The 14089-nt window shown below is 40.3% G+C and overlaps 1 protein-coding gene across 2 annotated transcripts in view; it reads right to left on the bottom strand.

Annotated features, from left to right (window-relative positions):
• Nucleotides 1-14089, bottom strand: part of KIAA1549 (KIAA1549 ortholog) — a 664130-nt gene that overhangs the window by 336949 nt on the left and 313092 nt on the right. For both annotated transcript variants that reach the window (XM_069227988.1, XM_069227989.1), the window contains exons 6-7: nucleotides 11699-11829; nucleotides 7365-7548 (exon numbers count right to left, since the gene is read on the bottom strand). In XM_069227988.1, coding sequence (XP_069084089.1) covers nucleotides 7365-7548; nucleotides 11699-11829 — 315 coding nt within the window. The remainder of the gene's footprint in view (nucleotides 1-7364; nucleotides 7549-11698; nucleotides 11830-14089) is intronic.

Raw genomic sequence — 14089 nt, forward strand, 5'->3', positions numbered from 1 at the left:
ACCTAAGCAGAGCTCTGGGTAATAGAGAGGGCAGGGAGCTCACGACCACAAACATGAAAGCTTGTTTGTCTCCAAACTGCTGCAGAACGATATCTCTCACATGTAAATAATATTTGGGAAATGGCACTTCTGACAAAAATTACGCTTTGTGAACTATCAGATGTTATCTTTGCTTCCCTACAGGTCAATTTGACTCCAGGTTGATTTTACTGTGTCCCAGCGATAAATCTTGCCCCAAAACTTTGGAGCATTTCTTATTCTTCTCCAAATTCTAATCAAACCCCCAGATGTAAATGTTTAGTTTAAATTCTTAAAAACCATGACTTCCGTCAGCAAAAGCCAGCCTATTATTTTCTTTGTATGTTAGTGGCTTATGATGTATGCCACTCAGTAGGTACCGTCCCAAAAATTGCTCTGCCCTGGCGAAAGTCTATTGACTTCGAGATCTTTTCCAATGCTGATTGCACAGTACTCCATCAGGTATATATTGTCTTGAAGCTCTTTCTATTAAATGTTTCCCTTTTTAATTTTGTGCTTACATAGATCTCTATGGAGGAAGTAATATGGAATGGCTATGCTTTTAACTTTTACCTCCTTTTTCTCACTTTCTTGATGTTTTTAATGAATAACTGAATTTGCATCATGCTTTAATGTATTTCCACGTTTGTTCTTTGATTATATATTTATAATCGAAGAAATCAATCAATCAAATTGTGACCACTTTTGTGTCACTGTTTTATTTCTAATTGTTTCAATCTTATGCTTTACTCTCTGCTGTGGAATGATGCAGCTATTCTAGAGTTATAAATATTAATTAAGATGCCTGAATGATAGTTGCCCATTATGCAAGTCTTCAAAAAAATGTATAAATAACCCTGGGAGCCCACAAATGAAATAGAGAATAAGGTATCTAATTAAATGAAATAGGCTTCAGTATTTTTTTAATTGATTAAACTTCCTCAATGCAATCATGTAGGTTGAATTTTGATGGAGCCGTAAAAGTTGTCAAAGTGGAGCCGGTAAACTTTAAAGAGACATTTAAATGCCACACTGTACCTTAATTGAATTTTGTGGATTCTCCAATTTGCTTTTTTGACTCCAACACTTTTGCCAATTTTCACCATTTTGTCTCAGTCTTCCCAATATCTGTTTATTTTGTTCTGAACTCATTCATTTCCTTTAAAAAGTCACAGCTGTTTACAGATACATAAAGGAAATGAAGACAATGCAACTCAAACTATGGTATCTTCGCTTTTGCACCTTCACCAAAACAGCACCGATATTCTTTGTCGTTCTTGCCCATCAAAAAACCTTCTAGAACTGTCACTTTATTGTGGGATTATACTGAAGAATCACGAAAATGTCAGATATTCCTCGCTGAAGGGGTTACTACACACTTGTCTCTACATCTTGCAGTTTTGATCTTCTGGGCGAGGAGTAAAAAGAATTTGACAAATAAGTTTATCTTTCTAACTATAGAGAATGTAAACAAAAATAGACAAATGATTTTAATCGGTCAGACTTTCTTAATTATTTTAGAACAAACAATTCCATTGAAATAAATGTATTGCGGGATCACTCAGTTTTAGCAGTTCTAAGATTACGAATTTAGTGAAGATGACCATGTTTGCTAACTTCAGTTACAGGCGTGTAAAACTCCCTTTGTCCATTCTATGCATCAAATGTCATGCTCTGATACAGGTCACTCACCCTAAAGATGCTTATTAGATGTATGTCACCTTGTATTAATGCACAGAAGGTCATCTGTGACTCACTTTCAGGGAAGAAAAGTTATCCAAACATGTAAAAGGCCATTCATGAGGAGTGGATAGCTACCTGTAAGAGGTCAGCTTAGTTTTCTTCCACAGTTCCTTTGAGTTTAAGGCGTTGAAATTGGTGGGAAAATTATGATGAAAAAAGATCGGGTTTAAGTCATTTATGAAGAAAAATTGAGATATCACAGCTCACTGGAAGGACTAAAAGCAAGGACAGTAAATGGTCAGCTAGGAACTAGCAGGAGATTTACTAGAGAAGAATGAAGATGGACTACAAGTCTGAACAAACTGTAACTGTTATCCCCACTAGTTTTTGCTCAACGGCCAAAACCAACTCTCTATCCTGAATCTGAGATAAAGAAGGTAGAAGTCAAAAATCACAATACACTTGTGTCCCAGGCTTTCGTCAAAGCAAAATTTTATTAGGTCCAAAATATGGATAAAGAGCTGTCTATTCTCTAGCAGCTAAAGAAATATGCCTTTAACAACATTCTACCTACACTCAGAATAATGCAAGGTCAAAGGTACCTATGGATCTCGACGGCAGAAAAGGACACTAGAGACAAATTTGAGCTCTTCAAGTGACGTTTAAAACCAATCTCACCAAGGAGATTGCAAGGGTTTTTAAAGACCCCCAGATCAGTGCTGTCGGGTGGCACGAGGCCCTGGCTGCTCCATCAGGCACCAATCATGGTATTTAAAACCTGTAGGAAGGCAATATGGATTACAAGGCATGCAGGGTAAATCACACATCTTTGGTGTAGGAGCTGTGACTCCTAAAAGAGACAGCAAACCTTGGACGAATGAGGACATTAGAGGGAAAAGATCAGTAAGCTTAGGGATGCGATAGGGAAGGGCATTTTGAATCTATAATATATGTGCTTTGATTTTGACAATGCTGATGAGTGATATTTTGTCCTTGTTGGTAGAACTACAAACTTCTTGGCTGAAACAAATAAACCACTGGCCAACGTGCCTCAGTGGTCTAGAAAATGCTTTGATGATGAATGAATGAAGAGACTATAGGGTTCTAAATTTTGTGCCGTTAGAATGCAGACGCATGAGGTCCTTTTCTTGGAGTATACGGAAGAGAAGCATAAATAATAAGAGCTAATGAGATGAAATCAAGTTCTTCTCGATCAACAAAACTGGTTGATCATCAGGTAGCATAAGGAAATCCTCATGGTGAACCTTTGTTCTACTATGTCAGCCTGTAATGATGCCACAGCTTCAAAAGATGACAGAGTGCCCAAACTCTCACAAATGCATGTCTACTAAATAAAATATGTCTAATGATCTTACTCCAGCAGTTCTAGTTTATTGTTTTCAACCTTCTGCATGAGCATAAAGAATACCATATTATCAAAGAAGCTGACTGGAGCTGCAGGACCCACCCAAAAGTATGCCAGCTGAGATGTTCAGGTGAAATCTGGATTGGTAGGCTATCAAACTCTGGCCTTTGTTTCACAGGATTATTATTATAGGCCCCAAGTAATATTTATGCATGGAAGTCATAGTTGAAGCAACATTTAAAAGTGGTTATTGGGCAGGCTGATTGTGTTATGAAACGACCTTTGTGATAGGAGTTTGATCAAAAAATTGATGTAAAACTGGTTTCTGTCCGGTTTATTGAGGAGTTTGAGCATATCAGCATAGCCTCACTTGAGCAGTTAAGTATTAGTAAGGGACAGTACACCATGGAGAACCGCTTTGCCTTCAGGGAAATTGCATGGAGGTCGGTGTAGGACGTAAGCCATTAGTGCTGCTGCTTCAACAACTTCCAGGTGGACTTCATCAAGGTGGAACGAGGCCTCTTATGGAAAATACTACATACGGTTGGAGCACAATGCACTGCCTGATTACAATACTCTAAGTACTCCATTATTTTAACTGGGCCCAACTAGAAGTGGATACAGTAGGAAAATTTAACCAAATTATTTACACTCCAAAATCTCCGAAAGCAGGACTGTTCACAGCTTGTGACCCTTTTCACCTTGTGTGTGTATGATCACACTAAAATGGCAGAAGCTACTTATTCTTTTTCACCTTAGAGTGGTAATGCACAGAGTGGGTGCCTGCTTTATACTGACAACTTGGTTATAAAGGATTACGCAACCGCTGGATTTGGAACAGAAAATGTATGCCCTCCAGGCCTACTGCAATACCAACACAGTGGGTTTCTAGTAGAACGCTGGAGGTGGTTCAAAATTATAAATAAACTGAGATAACCTTTTCCAGCTCTATGACTTTGAAAGAACACTAGGCTTTTACAAAAAAAAGAAGGATTTTCTGTTGTGAGAGGCATAACAGTATTTACAAATGAAGATAATTGGTGGTTTTGGTTGGAACCATCGGATGTGGACGGTACAATAGATTTTAATTCCTACGTAAACAAATGCTTAAAAAGTTCTCCCTGATAACACTATGGTCTACGTAATATACTGAACTTAGGTTGACCTAGACGATGACAGCAAATGCAAGAATACATTTTTATCATGCTTTAATTAACTGTTAAAGGTGAGCATTTGTGAACATTGTTAGTGTGAATCTGTTAGGTAAAATGCTAAATCAACTTAAGCTTTTCTTAAGCTGCAGATGCTTGCAACACCCACAGTTCCTTTTAAAATATATGTTTGTATGATGTAGAAGCAATAGATAGATAGGCTATTAGTGCACTAAGTGGAAACAAGTGCTTTCCTTTGGGTTTCCTCTGTCTTTGAAACGACTGATGTTAATAATCCCTCTGGATTCAAAATATTACTTTAAATGAAAGGGCATGACAGTTGGAAATGGTTTTTCTGAAAAAACAATCCTTTCTTGATGAGGTCTGCCACATTGTAGTATCCTACACAGCTGGCAGGAACAGGTCTCTTCCTTGCAATAAATAGGGATGGGTTGACTAACATGCTCAGATCAAACAGAAGATGAAGGAAACATCAGGAATGAAAAGGCCAGAATTAGCCAAAGATGTAGGTAGGGACATAAGTAGAAACCATTAAATGTTAAAAAGACACCACAAATGCATTGATCATATGGAAAAAAAGTCAAATGTTTTCAGGCAGATAGAGGAAACCTTAAACTGGTAAATCACTCACTCAGCAACAGGTAGGAGTACTTGTAATGTTACTGCTAGGCTATGAGGTGGAAATAAGCTTCCGGCAGATCAATGTCCGACAATTCCCCAGCGTGATGCAGGTCGGGGCTTGAGTTGGTGTTAATTTGAACTTTTCCAAGGTCAACTGGCAAATGATGGTATGCTGACTGGTCCTCATATGTAGATCATGGCCCATTTGCCCACTGCAATAAAGTGGGTATAAAACTCAATAAGCAAAGGCACTATTGCAACATATTCCATGGCAACAGGCACCAGACGTTTTTTCCACCTCACCCGGGATGAGGTAAGAGGAAGAAGTAGTGGTTGGGTGATGGGTCACTGGGGGTGGTGGGTGAGAGATCTGAATCCTTGTTCTAACACCAACAGGCCAATAGCTCTTGGTAATTTTCCCCAGCATTCTGTGACAAACATACTCTTTACTCAGACCAGAGTAAAATACATCCAAATGATGCTCTGCATGGGTGGTGGAGAAATGTGCCAGTCACTATAAATGTTAAGGAGCCATCTACAGGGCACTATGCAGGGGAACAAACTCTTCTGGTTCGACTAAGATTAATTATGACTTTGTCTTGGCTACTATACTGAGCAGTCTATAGTGGCTTAGAACACAAATTAGTGGTCTGCTCGGGTGTCTTGAAAATCACCTAAATGGGCATCTCAGTGATTCATTCATTAACCGACCTTCAAGCAGATTCAGGTTACAAGCTCCTTGGCAATTTAGATTTTAGTACTGGCACCTTTGATGGCCGAAATTCACTGGCACCTTTGATGGCCGAAATTCTTTACATAGCAATGGTTCTTTGAATTGCATCATTTTCCTTTTCACTGCATCAATCTAACATCAATTTGTCTTTTAGCATTGGATCATTTTTCAATGGTTGTGTTCCTTCCAGTGTATGTTACTGTATAATGGTAGTAGGGGTTCATGATGAATAATTTGGGGATGGGGCAGTGGTGGTGAGCTGCTTCTGCATCACGGTGGAGGAAGGGCCGGGCTTCCCCTAGGTGCATATGAAGGCTCAGACCCAATTTCTAGCAAGCTTTACTTCTTGCATGTTCAAATCAAGAGAGATTCATTCTAAGTCCTTGAGGCCTCGCATTGTGGTAAATGTTACACTCCTCAATAAAGTCGCTGTTGGGGAGAAACAGTATTTGAGCAAGAAGCACAACTGACAAAACGTAACATCATGATGAATCTCAACAAACATCGGCCTTCAGACACCAACCAAAATGTCTCTGAAGCCTTGTCACATGGAATCAATGCTTAATAACAAATTCTAATGTGAAATGTCAATGTTGAGGGTTCATTACTGACAGAATGGAAAACGAAAATAGGCTCCAACAACTTCTGTACTGAATTCTAAAGGTGTAGAGCTATGTCGGAGGTTTAAAGGTATTGTGCAGTTTTCTTTCTCCTTACGGTGGCAGACTACCTACATGCTCAATTTGCTGAAAGTGATTTGCCAGAAACCTCTATATCTGAAGCACACTACAACAGACAACAGCATGTGTAAAATCCTACTAGACAAGTCGCATTACAGATTCCTGGTATAGTCATCTTATGTACTGAAGTAGTTCCAGAGTCCTTCCAATGGTCTCTCCAACAGCTGTTGGAGATTTGAAGCCATTGATTAATGATGCATAGTGTATAAGATTGGAAACTCAAAGTTGACAGAAGGAGTACCAAGAAAAATATGTCACAATATGAAAGCCAAGGTGCCAAAAGAATGTACAAAATGTATTTTTGACAGGTGTATGAGACTGAGCTTCCAATGAAATCATGCTGAAACCTGAGTCCTTCAAAGCCTGCATTCCTTAATACTCAATGGATGTGGCAGTAGACGTCAGCAGGTGGGAGCAAGCCTCCTAACAACAACAAAAGAAAAAGCTGTGCACATTACGGTTCTGCCAAGGAACAAATGGATGATGTGACAAGATCAAAACCTGATAAAATTTAAGATGCACTCTTGCAATAAAGCAAATGCATTGTCGCCCAACCTTTTAGCTTGAACAGGATCAAAAATTAATTCTGGTTGGAACATGTGTACACAAGTATCACTGAGTAACTATTTTAAAGGTTTGAACTTTTTAGATCCAAAGGTTTCGGAGTATAACAAGTCACCAATCAAACTGGACCAAGAGAAGAAAAGGCAACTGGCTAGGACACTCTGATACAAGCATTAGACAAAGAGAGCTTAATGCTTGTCACTGGATTCGTGGATGGATTTCACTTGGGTTTCTAGATTGGTTGGACTTTTTTGATATGGGGCGTGGAAGTGTTAGACACAAAGAAATGCAGCTGGTCCCCTGGTCAAGAAGTCATGATGATGCTTTTCTCTGCTTATCATCCAAGTTTAATACAATTGTTTTTTTTTTAACATTAATAGAAAACAGCCTCAGGTCACTTGGTCATCTATTTATTACCTTTTTTCATTCCCATAATAAATCACGTTAATAGATAAGGGTTAACTTACGCTCTGCCACTTGCTGCACTGGAAAACCCAAGTAGAAACTGAATTCCACAGTGCTCAAGTTACGTAGCAAGTTACTGGCATCAGATCCATTCAAAAAAACAATTCCTTCTCTCACAGCAAACACAATGTTTACGGGGCCTTTGCGCAGCATGGTCCTGATGGGGCCCACTGTCACATTCAGGATCTGAAAGAAAAGAGCAACAAATAAGGACAAAAAAAACCAAACATGCAGTTGAATATTTAGGAGAGTATTGGGAAGAGAGGTAACTAGGTCAGTTGGAGGAGAGGTGGGAAAGCAACACATCAATGGATTGTGTCAAAGTTCAAAGGGGTTTCCCAATTCTGTGTATACACCAATTAACACTGTTAACATTGTCCTAGGACAATAGTAGGCAATGACAAGAAGAGCAAGCACTGGCAAACCCAATAGGTCAGACTTATATGAGAGTTATTGGCTCTGCCAATGCAATTTAGCCACGTTGTATGCCTGCGTGGCTCCTGTTAAGCATCGCTAAAAGTTAGTGACAAAGAAGAGAATGGAATGCGCTTTTGGGAACTGTCGCGGGATGGAGTGTTGTGGCGTAGAGTGGAGTGTTGTGGAGTAGAGTGGCGTACAGTGTAGCGGTAGAGAGTTTAGTTGTACTGAGTGGCGTGGAGTGGCAGAGTGCAGTGCCGTGTTGCAGAGTGGAGTGGTGTAGAGCACAGCGGCATAAAGTGGAGAAGACTACTGTAGAGGGGAATGGGGCACAGAGTGGAGGGTCATGGAATTTTGCAGAGTGGAGTATCGCACAGTGGCATAGAGTATAGTGGCTTAGACTGGCATAAGGTGTCATACAGTGGCATGGCATAAAGTATTGTGTCACAGAGTGGCAAAGAGCATGGCGGCAGCGTGATGTGGAATGGTGTAGAATGGAATGGTGTAGAGTGGAGTAATGTTGTGGTGTACAGTGTCGTAGAGGGGAGTGGTGTGGAGTGTTGTGGAGCAGAGTGGAGTGCAGTGTGAAGAAAAGTGCTGTAGAGGGGATGGCGTGTAGGGTTGTGGAGTGTTCTCGAGTGGTGTGAAGTGTCAGATTGGAGTGGTGTAGAATGAAGTGAAATGACGTGGAGTAGAGAGGCGTACAGTGGAGTGTTGTAGAGTGAAATGGCGTAGAGCGTAGTGCCATGCAGTGTCAGAATGGAGTAGCATAGAAAGGAGTAATGTAGAGTAGAGTGGAGTGACGTAAAGTGGTGTGGAGTATCATAGACTGGAGTGAAGTATCGTAGAGTGCAGTGGGCGTGGAGATGGCATGGAGTGGAACAGAGTAGCGTAGCGTCAAGGGGTGTGGAGTGGAACTGCATGTTACAAAGCACAGTGGAGTGTCATGACGTTGCGTAGAGTGGAGTATAGTGTTCTGGAGTCTGGTAGAGTGACAGAGTGGAGTGTCATGTGGAGTGTCGTGGAGTGGTGTAGAATAGAGTGGCATAGAATGAGGCGGAGTGGAGTGTCGTAGAGCATACTAAAGTGCCATAGAACATAGGAAAGTGGCATAGAGCAGAGTGTTACAGAGGTGAGTGCAGCAGAGTGGGACAGACTGAAGAGGAGTGGAGTAGAGCAGAGTATGTAGGGTATGGTAGCACACTGCCATTACAGACAACACATTTTTAATTGAAATTACCAATACATTTGCACAGACAAACAGCTTACTGATAAAAACTATACTGCACACAAACTATAACGTGTAAATCGGCTTCAACTAGTGTATTGATTTGTTTTGATCATATTAAAATCTTTGCTCCCACTGCACTTCAGAATTACATAAAAATGCTAATCATGTGTATCTTCCTGATTTTGATCTATTCCTAAAAAATGTGTACAGTTCATTTACTGGCTTTTAAATTTTGTTGTGTTTTAGAATACACATATTGTACAGCATTTCACAGTGCCCCGCAAGACTGCCACATAAACCCTCTCACTTTTCAGCCACTGATAGAAAATAAGTACCAACCTCCATCAGAAGGTAGACTAACATTTGACTTCTGAATCTGAATGCACCACAAATGTGACAAGATAAAAACCAAATGCTGTCATAAGGATTCTCGTATTCCAACAAGACTGCTGGATTTGGGGCAGCAGCACCTCTGCGTTGCAGGTGACTAAGTCACTCCCACACCAGTTGCCAGCTGTCGACACCACACCTCCCCCCTCCCCCCCCAACCCCCAGGTTCACTAGCAGGACATCACCCAAACAGAAAACGTGATTTGTGGCAGCTTTGCGTGGAACTCTGAAAACCCCTCGGGGAAATCGTGGTGAACAAGCCTTACTCTTTTCTTTCCACATACGAATCTCTTACACACAAACACACAGAGGCAAGAAAAGAGATGCAGGACAGTTTTCAAAATGTTTATTGATAAAAATGCAATCTATAATGAAATGCATGAGCTCCAATGATTAGGATAACGAGGAATAACAAAATCAGAAATGTGAACATGAGATATGTAAATATAAACAACCCCAACATATTGTCATGACGTGAGTATACAGTTCCTACCTAAAAGTCTAATCTCTAGCCCCTAAGCGAGAGCATGGCAATGTAAGTCAAATCTGCCCTTACAGTGCCCATGAGCAGCACACCTGACCCCTGTTACCTAGGTGGAAGGTCAGGCCACCAGTCTCCAAATCAGGATCCATAGAGACAAGAGGCTGAGGTCGACCGAAAACCGGCAAGCAGCATGGATGGAAATTCTGGTTGGAATGCCCTCTAATGCCCTTTGTCCTACAAGATGTTTTTTTAAAGGGGACATGTTTATGCACAGAAGCATGACGCAGGTATGTACACCTAAGAGCTAAACTATTTTCGCAGTCTTGGGGCCGGCAATACAAATTATTATTCTGTGTGCCTTGCATTCTGTTTTTGTGGTAAAGGGAAAAGAAAATGATCCAGAGTATGTCATCCATAACACTGATAATGACAGAATAGCACTGATAATGAAATTAAAACAAGGCCACTAAAAGGAGTAATAATACAATGAATAAAAATGGAATACAAAAATACAGAGCATAATCACTAGGTAAAAGGGCACAGGCCGCAAGCCTAAAATAAGCCATCACTGTGCCCAAGCAACTAACTAAAATTGTGTCACAACAATTTGAAGGCCTGTTTATCGCTCATTCACTTCTGAACTCCACAACGGTTATTTTGGGGGTGCTTCAGCACTCCCAACTTGCTTACTTTTAGCGTCTATAGCATGGTATGAAATTAAAGGAGAGGATTTTTTAAGTTATGTAAAGAGCACTGACCAAAATAAACAAGCTCGCAGACAGAATATTGTTCCTCACAAGCATGCAAGATTGATGAACTGATAATGGCAGAGATAAGTAGAACAGTCAAGCAGAAAGAAATGAGGCAGGAAACCTTTTCAAAGAAATACAGCCTGTTTACTGCTTCCTGAACCACATAGGAGAAAACTGAAAACACATGTAGTCTCATGGAGTGCCTCACTAAAAAGAAAAACAAATTCCCTTAAAGAAAGCACTTGTGGAAGAATACAAGGAGTCGGTCACAGAAGTAGTAAACAGGCTATGCTCCACAGAAGGGATGAAGACATGCTGGACGGCCTAAAACAAAAAAAAGAAGACAAATGGAATGCAAGCAAATGTGAGTTACAAAACACAAAGCCAATGGTAAGCGATAGGAGAAATGCATTCCAAGGCAGGTTTTCAGCATCTTCCCAGTATGTCTCTGCTTCATCCTAAAAACTGAATGTGTCTTTTCTTTAACCTAAAAACATGGCACTGCATAGAGAATTCAGGGATCGGACATTATATAAGAGCATCAAGTAACATCTGGAAAGGGTAAAAATGAACTGCAACAGACATCCTAGGAAAACATTCCATTAATTAACAATAGAGTAAACAAGGTGCAAAGAAATTTGGAAAGGTCACGCATAATGAGAGAGAAGAGCAAGACAAAACTGCTCAAACAACATAATGACATGGAATATAATTGTTAAAAGCAAATGAAAGGCATCGGAGTCACTAGAACGATGTACTATGGAGAGAAATATGGATAATTAGAGACACCAACATGCTTGTGGATGAGGTATAAAAACAGGCATGAGTAAAGGGCAGAAATAATGTGAGGCGGAAGAAATGTAGGAGGAACAAAAAAAGAGAAAAGGGGCAGATATGGAAAAAAGAGAAAGTCAGAAAAGAAGAGGAGGCACAGAGGCAAAGCCAGCAGGAAAGCACAGAGGTAATAAAAACACAAATTCAACAAGTGTGAAAAGTGGAGCAAGGAGTAAGGTGGACATTTAAAACCTGCCTCCATCTACCTGGACATAGCGCCAATCTAACCTGTATTGTGAAATCGTCTATCTCCTGGCGCAGTCTCCTTACTTCGGCAAATGCCACAGCCAGACCTCTTTCAAGACGTTGTGTGAAGTTACAAAAACCCACTTCCATGTTGAGAGGCACAAACTGAAGGACTGAAAGGAAGGAAAATATTAAATATGCTGCTATTATTGCAAAAAAAAAAAACAAAAAAAAACAGACATTCTAATAGGTAAAGTCCATTTTACACTCCTAACCATCAGCTTTGCTGAGCATACAAATTGGCCTTTTAGATGATCCAATTTGTGAAGACTACAGAAAGCAATCGCACACTCACATTTAATCTACACACTTATGAAAACACACACATCTGTAGGCTTCTTTCAAAGTCTGCACAGTAGCTTATTACGTGCATTTGTTTTGAGCATGGAACAAGTTAGCTCTAAGAAATGCCAGAAGAGCTGTTGTAGGTTGTATGTCTGCCTCTGAGCCCCCGTCGCCCGTACATCAGCTGCTTATTATATCCCTCGTGGCCTAAGGCGTCACATGCCTTCATTGATGTAGAACTTTTATTTCCGATTTCATTTATATGCAATTACAAAGTGTTATGTTCGATAATGTGCTTCTAACTCGTGTTCGCCTACAATCATGAAATGTTATATCAAAGAAAAAGACTGGAATTTAAATGAAAATGTAAGGGAATTCACGTTCCAGTTTCCACCTTGCATCATAAATTATAAGGATCAGTTTTCCCACAATAATCCTTGAGAACGCTATATAAACTGTGTTCACAAGCCTCTCTACGTGGAAGTAGCTTTGTACATTCCAGCTAAAGTACATCTACACCAGCCAGCCTGCACAGAGGCCATGTCCTCTAGCTTCCCATCTTATCATTCTGTACAGATGTGAAGCAGCCGTGCTCCAGTGGCAGGCAGCACACAAGCAATATTGAGGCACGAGTATGCAACCTTCAGAAATGGTCCCATTTGAGGCAAAACTTTGGGGCTAATGTAGCTAGGACTAAAATAAGAGATTCCATCACAAATTTAATCAACGATTGCCACATATTATGCGGTTCATTTTCATACTATTCGTGTGTTGTAATTACAATCACCATAAGTGTTAAAACTGGAATTACCCTCTTACATATATTCTACACTAAAACTGTGCCTTAATATTTGATAAAGTGTTTTAAAAATGTGACAATGTGGATTTCGTGTGTGTTTGTGCATTTGTGGGGGAGAGGGATACTGTCAACAGACTAAGAAATGTAAATACATTCCTGAAATTCTCTGGCAGGAGGCAGGATGCGATCGTTCGGCTAATATCGGATATCTGCTGGTAAGATATGGGAGATGCGCGGGTCACAGGCTGGCAATTCCTTTCACGCAAGCTGGTATGATGGTGCACACATTTTCTTGTCTGAGGGCAAGATAGTTCTCTTGTGGTTTGTTTACCAGAAAAGGTCAAAAGGATAACTGTGCTTCTAAAAGGGCAGCCCAGGACCGGTGTTAACAAAATGAAAATTTATTTTCAACAGTTGGTCAAGCATATACAGGAAGGGCAATTTGGCACTGCTGTTTCGCTGCCTACATAGCTTTAGGTGAATTAAGTACTTTCTTACAAAGTAAAATAACTTGATTCGGACACGATTCAGCATGTCAAAAAGATACATGTGGTTTTGATGCTGTCCTTGGTACCTGTGCCCTGCACACCACGTTAGCTAGACTTTGAGGATGGTATTTTGAGTGTCAAGTAATTAATAGGGATTAGCCACTTTGCGAGTATGACCGAAGCTGTGGATGCATGCCACAAGCAATTACTTCTGCAATGCTAAATAACTTCCACCCCGCGCTTAAATGTTAAAAATGGCATTGTGCTAATTATAACACAGGGTATGTGGCCAAATAATCAGAACTGAGATAGCAAAGGAAATGACAATGTACAAGTTACATACCTCTGAACTGAAGAAAGAATTACAATGACATCTCAGATCGAGACCCCCTCACAAGTAACTAACCTAAATTGCAGCACTTCTCAGAACAATGCTCACAAACTACTTTTGCAAGTATGGTTGGTGTTTGTACTCCAAGCTCTTATCACCATGGAGCCTTTCTTGCGCTTTTTAGTGGTGCCTAACTACCACAGGCAAGCAAAATTACTCATTTGTGGGGAAAAAACAAATATTGATCTTGTAGATCTAGCTAGTTTGAGACAATATTAAACTTGCCATTAATGGCAAAATACTTCCACCAAGCTGTTGCTTAGCAGCTGCAACACTTTATTGACAACACAATGCCCCTGTATGATTTTTACATGGGATTCCCATCACACCTCATAATTCAATTCATGCCGTTAGAGCAAGTTTCCCATCTTGCACTGGTTGATGTACGTGCAGCAGTTAGCCTCAGGAAT

The sequence above is a fragment of the Pleurodeles waltl genome, chromosome 4_1 (assembly GCF_031143425.1).
Source record: "Pleurodeles waltl isolate 20211129_DDA chromosome 4_1, aPleWal1.hap1.20221129, whole genome shotgun sequence".
Taxonomy (NCBI): domain Eukaryota; kingdom Metazoa; phylum Chordata; class Amphibia; order Caudata; family Salamandridae; genus Pleurodeles; species Pleurodeles waltl.